Here is a 17,031-nt window from a genome sequence, read left to right on the forward strand (position 1 = left end):
TTCTTTATTACATTGCAGTTTGCATTGTTCACAAACTGTACAATATATAGGGTATTATGTGGAGCCATTACTTTCACAATATTATATATTCGAATATATAATATTCGAAGAGGCCGGAGCTTTTATTTTGTATATCGCCACCGGAAGTGATCTGCTTTAAAGTGGGTGTCTTGACACTGGTCCCAAGTTGAGTACAGTCGCTGTGCTGCTGCGTCGTGGAGACAGTGGAGGAGAGAGGGAGAAAGTGGCTGATTTGAGGTAGACCTGATTTGACGGGGACGCGTCGCCTTCATCCTTCTGCGTAAAGAAAAGGAAAGAGACGATAATTGTTTAGGCTGCTTTTCAATGAACAGACAGACTTTTAAGGGAAAGTGGTGCAACTGGATCAAGGCAGGCGACAGGAGCTCCTCTTTCTGAATTGTTCCTCCTCGGATTAGTGAGGAGGGGAGTTTTCTTCTGATCCGAGCCCCTTTCGGAAATGAGCCAGACGTTGGACGTGAAGGAAGGTGACGGAAAGTGATCCAAGAGGAAGATGATATCTGCAGGAATCACGCTGCTTTCATCTCCTCTCTGATTTCATTCTTCTTCTTTTAGGGGGTGGCTGATCTGTTACATCCGAGCTTTTTAAAGCACCTTTTCAAATTGTCACATTTACAGTCATCCACCCACCACACCTTGGCCGGTTGATCACATTGGTCAATCAAAATCGAAAGATCTTTTGTAAAAGCTCACATTCAGCTGTGGTATGAGATGTTGGCTCCTGGTTTGTAATTAATTTAAAACATTTTTACATTTTTTTAAAAATTTTATTTTCTAATCAAATTTGATACAATTGAGACCTGAACATGGCCATCAACACGGACACCGACTTCCTGAAGTCCAACCTAAGTGAGGGTGGAGGAGGCACTCAGCCTGCGGACCCCAACGAGACGGAGAAACTCCTGGCGCTGACCACCGAGCCCGGAGGAAATGGGATGAAGATGTCCACCTCCTTCACCGTCAACATGGACAGCGACAAGGGCCAGGAGGGCGACCTGAACGGCCACAGCGTCACCGTGAGATCGGGCTCCGCCGGGCAACTGGGCGCCGCCGCCCCTCTCTCCCCGTCCAAGGCCAGTCTGAGCCGCTCCTCCACCGGGAACGCCACCGTCCATGAGACCCGGAAGCCCAAGGATTACCTCCTCCTTGTCATCCTGTCCTGCTTCTGCCCCGTCTGGCCCGTCAGCATTGTCGCACTGGTGTACTCCATCATGGTGAGCATCTTTTTACTTCAGCCTGTTTCTGTAGATCAGAATGGATACATAAATGTTTTGTCAATATGATGGATGGATATCTGTCGAACCAAAAAAAATCAAAAAAGTGTCTGTATTTTTTAGGCTAAGTCTTTGATTTCAAACTTCATGAACTTGAAAATTGCCTCCAACCTCTTTTATAGTTTTAAAATATTTTTTTTCCGTTAATATGCAGCTATTGTCTTTATAATTTTGATGTTTGGAGAAAGTGAGGGTGACATTTAGGAGAAAGTGGATATTTCTCTTCACTAAGAGCAATATTGTTTTGTATTAGAGGATGGTCATCAAACTTCTTGAGAGAGGAATATTCATCCTTAATAGATAATTATCAGATAATTAAGAAATATATAATTGTACTTAATTGGATTGATAAATTACTTTTTAATTAAAAAGATATCGTTTTTCAGATAAATATCAAAAAAAGAATGACCCAGGTGACCCATGATGATGTCTTAAAAGGACTTAATTTGCCTGGGCAACAATCCAAACTTTAATTACCTTAATATAAAACTGAAAGAAGCAGCAAAACTACACATTTAAGAAGACAGAACTTATATTTGGTGTTGATAAATCACAACCAATGATTCATCAATTGTCAGAATAGTCACTGTTTGATTTTTGTTTTTTGGACTTTTTATTTTCTATCTAAAAAATTGAGGAGAAAAAAAAAGATTTTGAAAGATGTTTCCATGCAATTCCACCAAAACCCCTCAGATGTGCAGCTTAACAGAACAGCGCAATGACGTATTTGAATATCCTAAAAATTCCTCATATCGCATTGATTGTAAATTGTTGCGTTCAAGTGCAGTGCAGTTGGCTCTGCGGTCCCTGATCAACTCTGAATATCAGGGTTCCCTGGAATACACACACACACACACACACACACACCTACATGTAGAGCTCAGTGCATCCTCGGCCTTTAGTGTTCAGGCTTCAGCTACGGGTTGTTCTGGTTTAGAGACGCTCGATTCATCCTCTCACTGAAAGTTTCAGGATGCAGGAAATGCTGATACAAGATGCAGCTAAGACACTGACGCCTCGCTGCGCAGCCACAGATGCTTGATATGCTGCTGCTGTTTAGTGCTCTCCAATCAATACATTCTGGGGACACGATCCTCAGTTGCTCGTCAACAAAACACTCTTTTCCAACCCAACTGTGCAGTGGCCTCTTTGCATTCACGTCACAGCACCTCTAACGGAGTCTACGAGATCTGTGTTGAGGGTGCTCTACGATAAAACTGAAAGCTGACACTTTTCTTGTTGTCCCCCTCTGCAGTGGTGAGAGGTCTGCAGTAAAAATGGTGGACATGTTATTGAAGGCGGTGAGAGCTCGTGGCTCGGTCCAACCGGCCAGAGTAACATTTAGAGAATGTCCCAGATATCGACGCGCGATAACTGCTGAGTTTTAGGTGTGAAAATGCAAACATGGTGTGAAGGTCAAATGGGATATTGCGGCAAAGCTAAAAACCTGTTCGACATGGCTCCAAATGACTTGTGCAAGTTGATGCAACAAAACATCCTGCTCGAGGAAGCTCCTCTGGAAGCTGCAGGATGCTTGTGATAACCGGCGTGTCCCAGATGATTAGCAGTGTACTTTAGTCAGTATGTCCCTCCTCCCATCTTGACACTCCTCCATCATAGTAGACTCGGGTGTTAAAAGTCGATCTTGTAAATTCACAAAGTCAATATATGAAATAAAAAATTGTCAACGTTTGATGGGAAAAGAACTTCAAAAGGCCCAATATTTATTTGAAATAAGTAATTACAAACCACGTGTTTATGCACTACACCGTACTTATGTGTTGCTGCGTACACAGTACACATTCACATAATGTGACACAGCAGGAATTTCTCCAAGACTGGCAGGTCAGTAATTCTGAACCTTTCACTTTGTAATTGCCTTAATCTTCAGTAAAAAAAAGGTCTTCAGCTGACTGACACTGCTGGGATCAAATCCAGGCATCGGCTTGCTAATCTACTGAGGTATTGCAAGTGTGCATCAGGCTCAACTCCCCAGCTGAATCATGTAAGACATTTGAGCATAGAACTGTGTGTTCAGTAGATATAATAAAAGTGTTTCATGATTCATATTTAAGAATTCATAATTAGTCATAATCATAAGTGTTTTGGAAATGCATAATTAAGATAAGCATAAAGTGTTCTAGGATTAGTAGCTAACAGTAGAATTTGAGATATGTAGCTTTTGCCAAAAGTTGCAAAGTCTTATCTATTATATGGAATGTTTATCATAGAGGGATTAAGCAATAACTGACAGTCATTGAATGTGTTAGTAAACTCAGGGACAGAAAGGCAGACAGGCGAATACACTCCTGGAAGTTAGCCAATAGGAATTGGGATAAACGGAAGGGGAGGAGTTTCGGACGGATATGAGGGCGTGTGGTTCCGAGAGACGGCTGTGTCTCATGGGACCAGAGGAGAGTTTTTTCCAAAGTGGGGTAATATTGTGATATTTCATAGGAGTAATGTACTCCTAATTACTTATTAGTAATGAGTTGCAATTATCCTAAATAATTAAGAAGGAGCCAACCAACTACGACATTAAAATCCTGTTTTTCCATGAATGCATGAGTAATGATACTCTAATGATATAATATATATATATATATATACATATGTACATATACATATGTATATATATATGTATATATATATATATACATATGTACATATACATATGTATATATATATATGTATATATATATATATATATATATATATATATATATATATATATATACATATGTACATATACATATGTATATATATATATATGTATGTATATATATATATATATATATATATATATATATACATACATATATATATATACATATGTATATGTACATATGTATGTATATATATATATATATATATATATATATATATATATATATATATATATATATATATATATGTATATATATATATACATATGTACATATACATATGTATATATATATATGTATATATATATATATATATATATATATATATATATATATATATATACATATGTACATATACATATGTATATATATATATGTATGTATATATATATATATATATATATATATATATATATATATATATATATATATATATATATATATATATATATATATATATATATATATGTGTGTGTGTGTTGTATATATGTATTTATATACAGTTACAGGGAACATTTCGTCTGCATTGAGTACCTTTTTAAAAATATTTTTCATGATTATCCTACATACTTTTATGTTTTAGTAAGCCTAAGTAACAATTTTCAATGGCGGACTTGTAACAGAGTATATTTACAGCATGGTATTAGTACTTGTACTTCAGTAAAGGATCTGAATACTTCCTCCACTGACGCTCTGTTCGTTCGAGCCAGGAAACAACAGCACAGTTGGCCGTCTACTGTAACTGCGCAGTGCAGATAAATAAGGCTGTTGGCACACTTTTGCATAAAGTATCTGGTAGTATTTTACCAGGAGTCTTTTAGTGGCATCAGTAGCAACTCTGTTGTGTCAGGTGTTTAACTCCCGTTGGCTGGTGGCAGCTAAGTTGCTGTTGGCACAACCATTTGGGGTTTTTCAGCGCTCTTTACTTCCGACACTGTGCAGCAGCCAGCACTCAGAGCTACAGAGAAACATGGCAAAGGCAATGCAGTAAACCCATTAGTTCTGTAATAGCACTCCTGTGGGCACGACACACCAAAGGGAATATCGGGCAGTATCCACGAGACGCTCTGTACTTCCCTGAGCCATCATCATCATCAACCCACTGACATTCACAAGTCAGCCGCTCGCTAATGGCACGGAGAGTGTGTGTGAGAGAGAGAGAGAGGCATTGACAGAGGGCAAAAGAAAGAAAAGTGAAGGAGTTAGAAACTGGAGCTGGCCTCTAATTCAATAGAAGGCGCGAGAAGTCTCTTTAGTTTCTCTGCAGAGGGCAGATTGCAGCAGTTAGCCAAGCTCTGTGGCAGCCATCAACATGCTCTCTCTTTCCTGAGGGTATAGAAAGGGGATACGGACCTCGCAAAGAAGATCAAAACACGATTCGCTACAAGGGCAGATGGGTGTGAGAGAGACAGAAAATGGCAATAAAGTAGTTCCTATCACTGGGTTAGAAAGGAATTCAATCAGACGCCACAGCGATGTCGGATAAGTGCAAGTGAGTCAGAGCAGGAGAGTAGAAGTTTACAACACTCGCTGTGAACAAATGAATCAAAAGTAATGTGGTTGATACTGCACGATTCAGCCCTAGAGAGCACGCTCACGGCTAAGTGCTGACATTATCCCCGCCCATGTGAAACGGATACTTCTGGAAAGTTTAGGAGACAAAAAAGAAACTGCTCTGCTACTGTTGAAATTATTATTATCGCGGCGAGGTCAGAGGAAACATCCGCGAGTGCAGGAAACTGTAAACGTTAAGTAAAAAAAGAATTATTGTACCTGCAAAGTTAGCAGCTGGCTGGTGCACACAGTGGAGCGTTTGAAGACCCAAATGTTTCCATCAGGAGCTGGTGAAAACCCAAACAGAACTAAAAGGAGCGGGAATATTGGATTTAAATTCAGCAAGTGGCCAAAAATTCCATATCACCCTTTTATGGTGGTATGGATATGATCTTATAATAATTGACATATGTCCACATTACAAAGACTGCCTTTCAGAATTCCACTGCCTGTTTTAACGAACCTGTATGAGGCATCACTGTAGGAAAGGTGCAGCAAGCAAACGATGAAATTTGAACAGTGATAACCGATGTACAGAGACGACACGCCAAAGAACAAGACAATATCCGTCTTTTAATCCGGTAAATGACCAAAATACAATCTGTTAAGGCCTCACTTAGCCTTGTAAAAGGAGTCGGCATCTTTTTTTGTACCGGCAGATGGTGCATTACTAACAACAGGACTACATCCATCATCATCCACCACCACTTCCAGCAGCAGGACAACCTAAAAAAGATGTGCAGTCAATTATGGGGATTGGAAAGGCAGGGGTAATAGGTTTTTACTGCTTAGACGGGCCTATCCCAGTAATGGGAAGGCCCAAACTGCAGGAGCATTATTGCACGCTCAGCAGATTTGCCTGTGAAATATGGACACGCAATGCTGCACTGGATGGATAAGTATGAATGTGTGTGTGTGTGTGTGTGTGCGTAGGTAAATTACTTCTTATTAGCTGTCTAATACTGCAGATATGGTGGGAGAGCACTTTTTACTGTTGTTGCGAATTATATGAAGCCTATCGGAGTCCTGCAGAGAGAAAACCAGACACTGCTCATATTATAATAGAAAATAGATGTTTGCAATGTTAAATCTGTGCAGGTAATGATATTATCATTCCGTAGTGGATAAAATAGGATATAATGTATGGCTCTCACAATGTCCCGATAACAATATTATCGCAATATCTTTTTTTTTCAATTATTTTGTTAAATTCATCTTTAACATTGTTTATTATGTGTTTTCTCTCGTGTTTTGGCAAATAAATTACATTCAAAATACGCGTGCAGGGAGGTGGAGAGAGAGTCCGTTACCATAACTGTACAAAAGCGTGGTTTAGGAGGCGCTGGATTATGTACGAGATATCATCATATTTGTGGTATTTATATACCCAAAATTCAGATTGTGCTTATGAAAACAACTTTAGTTTATGACTAAAAACCTGCAAAACTAACGACGTCCCCTTGATATACAGCTGTACTTTGTGTATAGTGCTAATTAACAAATGCTAACATGCTAAACTAAGATAGTGAACATGTAAACCTTTACACCTGCTTTTCATCACATGGAAGTAGTGAGGAACTATACATGCATTCTATGTTGTACTGGACTGTTGTTGGTAATCATTTTAAATAATTTGATGGATCGAGATAAACCATCTCCTGAATGGTGATGAGTGCTTCCTTTTCCTGTGTCAATCTGATACCTATTTAGTTACAGATGTGTTTGCCCCTGTATGACAGCCAGCACTTTATAGATGAACTGAATAATGATAATCTCATTTCGTTTTGACAAACAAATCGCTATGCTCTGTTAATCTTGATGAACAGAGTCTCATTAACAGAGGCCTTGTGTTTTTATGGTGCTAACACTTAGCTTAGTTAGCTTTTTTGAACTGTGTTTCCAGTTCACGACCGAACCACGATAGAAAAACAATTAAAATGTATGCGCTGCAGCAGTAGCTAGAATGCATTTACAGCTCGGAGAATGAGAGCGGGGCCATCATGGGTCTGACAGACTTGATCATCGGACCGCATTGAGTGGTTTGCAATTTTAATGGAGATTCGAGTGGAACAGGACCGAGTCTAAAAGCCCTGTTTAGCAGCCCCGAGAGGGCGCGATGCTCCTAACACCCAACCAGACCAAAGTGGTTTCAACCAACAGCCTTGTTCTCATCTTAAAAATGACTACGATTACTCAATGCTAAAAAAAACTAAAACGCAACCACGACTTTTGCAAACTTTCGTCTATGAAAGTTACTTATTTATTACTTACACTGTTTCTTTAATTGTTTTTAAATCTCCTTTTCTTTTGCCTTGTGTTTTGATGCTTTTAATGGTTTTATGTGAAGCACTTTGAATTACCTTGTTGTTGAAATGTGCTATACAAATAAACTTGCCTTGCCTTGCCTTACTTCGTTAAAAAATGTAAAATGCGTATCAAATGGGGAAGGCACTTTAATAACAGCCACATAAAAGGAAAAGTATGAAGAAAAATGAACAAAAAATGAACATTTTATTGGAAGTTAGGGGCATAAGTGCAAATAAAACATTTTAATTTGATCATATTTGCCAGCCTAACAGACACACCAGCTCCTGGTTGTACATTGTCCCTCTCCACCAGGCTGATGCTGGCTCTTCATTATTAATGACACAAGAAAAGGGAAGCACTTACTGACTTAGCCTCCACCATCCTCTGCTGAACACATGAACTACAGAGAAAGAGAGAAGCGTGTGTGTGTGTGTGTGTGTGTGTGCACTGGTAGCACAATAAACACTGGACAAGACACTTTGAGGATAGAATTTCCCATTCAGAAAACAAAGATGACCAGGCTTACTCTCACTGTGAATCAATATAGACATACGTCAGCAGAGGGAAGGATACCCCCCCTATAACCCCACCCACCCACACACACACACACGCACAGAAAATGGTATGCAGTCCCCGTAGCTAATATCAAACAATAATACGGTTTATTAAACAAGTATGCTGACATAGAAGCCATCCCTTATTTTCTTTCCTTTTCCTTTTCATGAAAATAATATCATCGTTTTGAACCTACCTCCATTAATATGTTCTCTCTGAGCAGGCGAAATATAAACAGTGTTTTCTGAAAGGGGCTTCCATTGATTTAAGGTGCTGGTGTTGCTTTTCTCTGTGATGTGAATCCAGATCAATAAAGGCTCTACTGGGATTGTGTTTGCACCATAGCTTCACATTGCAGTCCTGGAAGTGAGAAGCTGAAGTGTGTCCCTTTGTGTGAGAGAAACAATATCTCTTATTGTACCTTCTAGGGCCCAGATTGACACATGCGTTGACTGAGCTTTTGTGGCTTAAGTCACGTTGAAAATGTACCAAAGCCAATTTGAATGTTTTTGAATTATAATCAGGTCTTTCATCTTAGAATTAGACCTCCAATAACAGAAATTGTCAATTCAATGTCTTATCTTAATTGAATGTATTGAAAAACAAACCCTCACTCTCAAACCAGCAGTCAAGATCATATTTTGGGTATGCTTCTTGAATAAATAACCAAAGTATTAATATTCCTGTAAGAAAATACATTTAAAATAACTGGCTGCATTCTGTGTGTTTTACAATCCGTAAAGACCTAGTGGAAGACAGGCAGTTTACACATTATTTTATATTGCATATACTGTTTTCACAAACATAAAGAAAAAAAGATTGTAGTTTGCTGGTCAGCAGCTTCTGATTAAGTGGAACACCACAGTGTCTACACCCACCAAGTCATGTGTGCTGCGGGATCTGACAACACCCAAGACAGCCTGAGACAGAGAGGCTCATGGGAGTGAGTGGATGAAGTAACTAGGAGATTCAGGGAGAGTGGAGGCAGGGTTCTCTCTCTCTCTCTCTCTCTTTCTCTTATGAGAGGCCATTGCTGTACTGTGCACCTCCTCTGATTTAAAAAAAGGCACATTCAGCACCAAGGACAGCTCCGACAGTTTCCATCAGGCTTTAAAAAGTAAAAGATGGTGTCATAACAAATTGCATGGGGGGGGGGGGGGGGGGGGGGGGTTTGAATTTAAAACACAAGCTTTGTTACATGGGATCTCTTCACCTTCCGTCTTCGCTGTTGTTTTAACACAGAGTATGAGCGACACTTTTCTAATACTGTTGTCTGACCTTTCGAACACTCTCAGCATGGACCCAAAACGTAGTCAAAATCGCCCCACAGGGATGCTGACGGAGGCTGACTCACACAAGCTGCCATGATGGACATAGCCCAAATAGCTCTGGGTCGAAATCTAGTGAACAGACAGGCCACTACATAACTTGATAACTTGATTTCACAGCTTTGTTGATGAAAGCAGTCCTGGAAAGTGTTAACCTCCTGGCACGGTGCGTTATCTTATCGAAAGATTGTGGACAGATGCCGGGCTCTGCTGGCATAAAGGGATGGCCAGTTGTCCGGTAGCATTCAAATGTTCATCATAAAGGGGCTCAGTTAGTGCCATGCAAACGCCATCAACACCACCACAACACTGCGGTGTTTTCACTCTGCATGATGGATGCATTTGGTCACACAACCAGAGGGAGGCAGCAGGAAGTGGAATTAATCAGACCAGGTTTTTCCAACTCTCCAGTGTCCAATGATGCTGTTTCCTCTCCCTCAGTACAACCTGTAATTCTTGTTCAATGTTGATAGAAACACAACTCTGTTCGGCCATTAGCTGGCATACACCAATAATGCACTGTTGCTGCTCTACGGGCTTCCTGTGTGTCTATTTTAATCTCTAATCTGACACCTAGTATCATATTTAATTGCTTTTTCTTCCGTCTATTGTATAACATATCATTTTCACCTCTTCACTTGTATATGTGTCATGAACAGTGATACGTGTTTGACAGTATCACAAATTACAAATTGAAAGGCGCCCAAATCAAACTCATGTTGATGAGAAGATGGTGACATCAACCGTGTGAGATTTGTTGTTTTGGGGCTCACACATGAAAGCAATACACAAGGATTGAGGACTCCCATCCATCATGCCTCACACTCACACACACACACACACACACACACACACACACACACACACACACACACACACACACACACACACACACACACACACACACACACACACACACACACACACACACACACACACACACACACACACACACACACATTAATCATCCTGTCTCCATAGCTGCAGTATACATGAAGCAATATACATGCAACATCAAGTTGATCTACAACCCCTTCACACCGCTTCGCTCACCGCCCCCCCCCCCCCCCCCCCCCCCCCCCCCCCATTGGCTCTGCAAGTCACATCCTTCCAATCAATCCCAATCTTGTCTGAAAAAGACAAATTCACCGTCAATTATTGCTGCTCTTTTACTTTGAGGGACTCTACAGCACCCAGTAGACAAGTCAACATCACTGCACTGTATGTGTGTCATTTCCCCTTTAAAATAACTCTGCTGTCAATTAATGGAAACCGCCTGATGAATATTTTAAAGTTTACCGCTCAGAGAGCTGCCGGAGAGCCTCGAGCTGCTTGGACTGTGGTGGGATCTTTGTGTCAGGGACTCCAAACTGTAAATCCCTTTTGTTTGTGGCGTTACTTTAATGTTGTGCTGATAGAGTTTATATGCTGGTTGCTTTTATCAATAAATTGAAGCAACTGTGGATCAGTGACTTTGCAACTTTATTTTAATTTTACATTGCACTTAGTACGGGAAAAGCATCTTTCAATGACCTATATAATGGGTTACATATATGTAATCCATTATTTTACAACACTTATATCATATCTTAGTGTTGAGGTAGATGCCACTTTCTACATACAGTATATTTCGTTGGAAATTGTCCTTCGATTGAGGGCATTGTAGCGCTTTCTGAGCCATGAGTTTGTCTGGGAATTTTCGCACAAATAATGTGACAGAAGAGCAATCAATTTCTACTCCACAAATTGTCATTATTTCTGAAGTGATCTCTTGCCAATATGAATATCTCCAGCATTCATTCAGCCCGATAAGGCCTCTGAATACAATTCAATTTTGGAGTCACAGAAATTTGTATTATGATCTCACGACAGAACTCTCTCCAGGAGTTGGCAGTGATAGCCTGGCTTTCCCATTTATCATAATAATATGAATAAATCATGCACTATTCAATGCCCCTGGCATCTCAACCCCTCGATATTTAACAGCAACAAACTACTCATAGGTCGGAGACCTGTTAGTTTTTTGGGAGATATTTACAATGGGCTTTGGTCTGGGCTAATGTTCTGCTCGCCACTTGTAATCCTAATCACCAAAGAATCCACCTGAACTCTGCTCTTATCATTGACCTTACTTCCAGAAGCACTTGATTCCTCTCCTGGTTGATTCCAAATCGACTAAAACTTTAAATATACAATATTGTCTTCAGATATCTCCCGTTGCTGTTTGACATGGACAACCGTGTCGCTTTGTGGGGTTTATATTCTATTGTATATTCTTGCTATTACATGTATTTAATCTTATGCATTCATGAATGTATTGACCAAGTTAGTTCGCTATCCTCCATTTGTTTAATTACTTTGCAACGGTAATCTCTGACCTGAATAAAACTTTCTCTTTCGCAATTTTCCACGAGGCAAGGGGAACAACAGGTACATTGCTTTTCAGTGCCAGTGGAATATATACATTCAATAAAGTAACTTTGTGAGCGATCACCTTCCTTATCTTTCATTTGAGCAGGTAGTTGCCTTGTTAGGGAGTAATATGACCATTCCTCTCTTGTGCCAATGTGTGAAAGGAATAAAATGTAGTCATGAACCCCTTTTGTGGTGTTTACAATTATTATGTAACATCTTATACGTCTATGCCCTGCTTCACATTATCATTCACGCGTTCCTCTTGGTAATACCCTGTGCTTATGTGTGTCTCCAGTCCAGAAACAGTCTGCAGGTGGGGGATATTGATGGGGCCAGGAGGCTGGGTCGACTGGCTCGTCTGCTCAGTATCGTCTCCATCGTCCTGGGCGTGGTCACCATCGTAGTCTTCGTCTCAGTTTCAGGTGCAGAAACTACGACAAGGAGGACAAATTTCAAAATACAATGACAGCTCCTTTCAGTGTTTGTGTTTGTGACTCATATTTATGAGCAGTATTTGGTGACGCTTCAGTGATGCAGTGCATAGTGCCTAATCTTAACTGTATGATTATAGTATATCTTATGAATATGCAAAGGTATGTCACTTGAAAATCACGTATGGTATGTGTGCACATGTCCACTCACAGACGAGCACAGGGCTTTAACAACAAAGAACACCTACTGCATTACAATTACAGGGTGATATATATGACACTACCACACAAGCATGAGATGTGTGTTTTTCTACGACTCAACTCGGCACATTTCCAAGCCGTGTGTGTGTGTGAGAAGATTGATTTAGTACTGCAGTGGCCGTAGTGGGCTGACTGCGCAGCAAGGGCAGCTAACCTATTGCTCAAAGCCTTCGACACTTGAGGCGCACCGGTCAGAGTAATTCATTTGATGGCGAGTTCAAGCTGTCTTTGTGTCTGACCTGACTTTCTCTGACGATGTCCCGCGTCTCCTCTTCTTTCTTTTGCAGTAACCCAATGACATGGACGACCTGAGGGGGGAAAAAACGAACCGTGAATGCCAAACCACGGATGCAACAAAGAGGGGAAAAGCCCAATGAAAAAAATTAAATACAAGAAATAAACTTCTCAACTTTATGCCATATTGTAATTACATCATGACTGACCTCAGAAAGCAAAAAAAACAGCAACAGGCAACTCATGAGAGTAGGTACTGCAGCAAGTAAACAAATAAAAACATTCAGAGAAGAAAAGCAGAGATGCATGCATTAGAATCCAGTAACATTTGCTTGACAAAAATAATGAAAACCTGATGTAAAATAGTTTGGGTTAAAACAGAGGAAAAAGAAAATGCAGATTTGTGTGTGTGGCCAGGAGGACTCGTGAATGTTTATTTTTGGAATAATGGACTTCTTAAATGAAGAGGACGATCTACGTGTGAGGAGAGAATGAACGATCGACGTTTCTATGTCTGGGCTCCTTCGAAAAACAGATTCTGAGTTCTTCAAACTTTCAGAAAGCTGCGTATAATCCTCATATATTCCTTACTGAACCTCTTGCATTCAAAGCATATACAGCTACAAATATATTTGAAATATGGATATATGAATACATATATATATATATATATAGATGTACATTTTATAAAATGTTTGTATGCCAAGTGGTGCTGGGTTTGTTAACACTGTCACGATGGCTGCTTTGACAGCACTTGGATTATCAGTAGAAATTCAAGGGTTTGTGAAAAAGGGCAGGGAACACATTTTTTATTTTTGTTATCTATTATCATTTTTTGAACTAAAAAAACAAATCGAGACCAACTGCATGCCTGCATGTAGATAACCGACATTCTGCCTTCTTTTTGACTGTTATTAGTTGTCTCTTTTCTTATGAAGGAGTCAGAGAGGCTAACAGGTTTGCACATGGAAGAGTGATTATTACGGTGTACTTTATTGTGTACATTATGTGAGTCCAGCCACTGTAGAACGTGAGAGGGCTGAGATCTAACCCCCTTTATATCTCCAAAATCTCTTGAACCTTGCCTTGCTCTGGCAGAATAAAACACATGCCAAAAGGCCCTCCTACTTTTCCTTTCACATCCTCCAGTTCTTCACCACAAAACCTGATTTAGTGGCTGCTGTCCTTCGTCTTCTTCCCCTAAACTCCATTTTACAAATTACCTTGTACTACCTTTCTACACCATAGCTCCATTATCATTCTTACATTGTTGTACATTGACTGTTACACGCCATTGTTTCACTTCTGCTCCTTGTATTGGGTATGAAATGTATTTATATGGGAAAATATATATGCAATATGTACGCATGCTATTGGCCAAGCCGGCTTCAACACATTTATTTTTTGTCAATGAACAGGCCCGAGTTTGAATGGGAACATTTCTCTGAAATCCAAGCACGACAGATTGTATTCATCACTTTATCAGAGAGAAGTCACTGTATTAAGTCCCCCGTGGCTACATAGGACTGTTGTATTGACACATTACTGGCTTATGCTACAAGCACAGGTAACATCACCATGTAGCAATTCTTTTTCAGCATTGCTTTTCTTTTTTTTAATCTTGTGCTGTTTTTATCAGGAATCATTAGGACCTCATTTTAAAGTGATAAAACATGTTTGTTTAAGGGCTCATACAAGTGAAACTAGAGGAACACCAGCTCATTTTAACTGATGAGGGACGAAATGTATCCGGCTGAAGATATTCTACCAAGTCCTCAGTTGAACATCATCAATGTAAGGCCGAACTGCAATCTTTAAAGTCTGAACACTAAAATGCACAATGTTCTGTGTGAAATGGGCTTTTTATCAATTCCATTCAAATCCATAGTTGTACATACAAATCATATTCTTTATCCAAACATCTGAAAGCAGCAAAATCCAAAGATTCCCCGTGTTTACTACCAATCTTAAAAAAAAGTGTTATATTACAATTACAATGTGTGTAATTTCTGTGGGTCACATTGAGTGTAGTTTACCGCTCTTGTGTTACTATAGAAGACACAAATTTCCCATCACTGAAAGTGGTTAGGAGCCAACTGTCTAACTGTTTAGCGTATAAGCTCTGCTCCGTCAGTAAAACAGTTCAAACCTCCATTTAATTTTGTTATATAACACGGTTTCTTTTCCAATATACTGTACGTGCCAGTTTTCATCTCTGTTGTGTACATTGTGCATGTCCGGAATAAATGTTACCAATGCATGGTCCAGCTTTCTTGCCTTTTGGTCATATTGTTTACAAAGAGTTGCGATGACATCCAAAAGTGAGTTAAGAAGACGAATGCTGTGTTCACACCAAAGGCGGCGCAAATTTGCTAGTAGTTTACACACAAAGTCAATGCAAAGACGTGAACAGACGCGAATGACACGAAGCAAATAACGTGGAACTCGCCTCATTCGCGCTTTCCTTTTTCAACTCGTGCACGACGCTGCGTCGCGAATGCCTATCAGCGTTAAGAGCCTATCAGCGTTAAGAGCCTATCAGCGTTGTCCACAAGACGAGAAGCAAATCACTTTTAAAATACTTGTTTTCTCAATGGAGCTCGGACCGATTGGTGCTAGGCTATGCTAACATTGTAGCAGCTCCATCAACACTTAAAATAACATCTAGGTGTAAATACGGCAGCGTTTGTACCATATGGTTTATACACAGTTTTGTCTCTACTAATATGAGGTATCGTAGAGCTCTGGGTGCACCTATGGCTACAAATAAAATGTCCCGATTCAACAACGGCAGTACGTCAGTGATGACAGGAAGAGAATCTCAACGCTGATAGGCTTTCGTGACACAGCTTCATGCAAATTTCTCACCAGTTTAAAAATGTGTAACTTTGTATGTAATCTAATCGCACTTGGTGTGACCACAGCATACTAATTTACCGCCATGCAGCTGCTTTGTTGAGCTGTATTTAGGTGTAGTGGTGCTTTGAAATGAATGCTAACATCAACATGCTAACACGGTCACAATGACATGTTGACGTTTAGCAGGTACAATGTTTACCATGTTCACCATCTTACTTGAGCTGATCAGCATGCCATCATTGACTACTACGCGATGCTGAGGCTGACAGGGAGTGTATTCAATGATAAACCAAAGTATTCTTTCATAAAGAAAAAAACATGAATAACATATCACCAAAGTCAGTGGGCTTCATCCACTGTGAAACACAAACGCCACGGCCATCCATTCAATGTGGGTTGAGAGATTTCCGTCTGGACCACAAGGTGAACCAGTCGACAGATTGACGTGGGTAAGAAGGAGTGCCTGAGAGTGACTGCACATTTTGAACAGCCGTTTATAAAAACACTGATGAAGAATGTCATCAATTGCGCAAAATGACAGCGGTAGGGACATCAATGTCATGGAAGCAATATTTATTTTACCTCACATTAAGGGAGGGTGAACACGATTCAATTTGACCGAGACTCAATCACAGAGATTGATTCAACTCTGTAGTCTGCAATGCTGTTTTATTGGATTGCACTGGGCCTGTATTACACAGCTGTAGCATTTAATATATCTAACCCGCGTACATGCAGCAGGTCCTGGTACACAATTGTGCCTCGGTGCACACAAACACCATTTTTCATGGCTGCCACAACTCTGGGTTATGAATGGCTCTAGAATACTGAGGAACCCACGGACCTGAGACGAACAAAAACAAACTGCATTCTTTCTTACCATTGAAGGTAGAGGCTTCTGCTAGGGTTCAGATACATACGTACATACGTGTCTTTTAATTTGCCAAAGAAAAAGGGAAAACTAGACCGATGCCTATCTTGAACTTCACTTAAAAGCCTTTTGATCCATCAACAAACCTTGACAAAGAAAAGTGCAATGTTCACACAAACACAGAGGACCAGTCTCCTGTCTTCCCTTTCCGCTGCTGTAGTTAAACAGACTTTGTGC

The 17,031-nt window shown here is 40.0% G+C and overlaps 1 protein-coding gene across 1 annotated transcript; it reads left to right on the forward strand.

The window, feature by feature from the left end:
• Window positions 1-243: 243 nt before the first annotated feature.
• On the forward strand, window positions 244-15,335 carry trarg1a (trafficking regulator of GLUT4 (SLC2A4) 1a). The gene is made up of 3 exons (XM_079272134.1): window positions 244-1,253; window positions 12,434-12,560; window positions 13,118-15,335. Exons 1-3 carry the CDS (start codon window positions 846-848, stop codon window positions 13,126-13,128), a joined length of 546 nt encoding a protein of 181 aa, XP_079128260.1. The 5' UTR covers window positions 244-845; the 3' UTR covers window positions 13,129-15,335.
• The last annotated feature ends 1,696 nt before the right edge of the window (window positions 15,336-17,031 follow it).

Source organism: Melanostigma gelatinosum, assembly GCF_949748355.1.
Source record: "Melanostigma gelatinosum genome assembly, chromosome: 7".
In the NCBI taxonomy this organism is placed as follows: domain Eukaryota; kingdom Metazoa; phylum Chordata; class Actinopteri; order Perciformes; family Zoarcidae; genus Melanostigma; species Melanostigma gelatinosum.

Bases quoted from the DNA above. Each gene is read 5' to 3' on its own strand.
- trarg1a (XM_079272134.1), top strand. From the start codon at position 846: ATGGCCATCAACACGGACACCGACTTCCTGAAGTCCAACCTAAGTGAG. The intron at 1,254-12,433 runs GTGAGCATCTTT...GTGTGTCTCCAG, and splicing joins CACTGGTGTACTCCATCATG to TCCAGAAACAGTCTGCAGGT.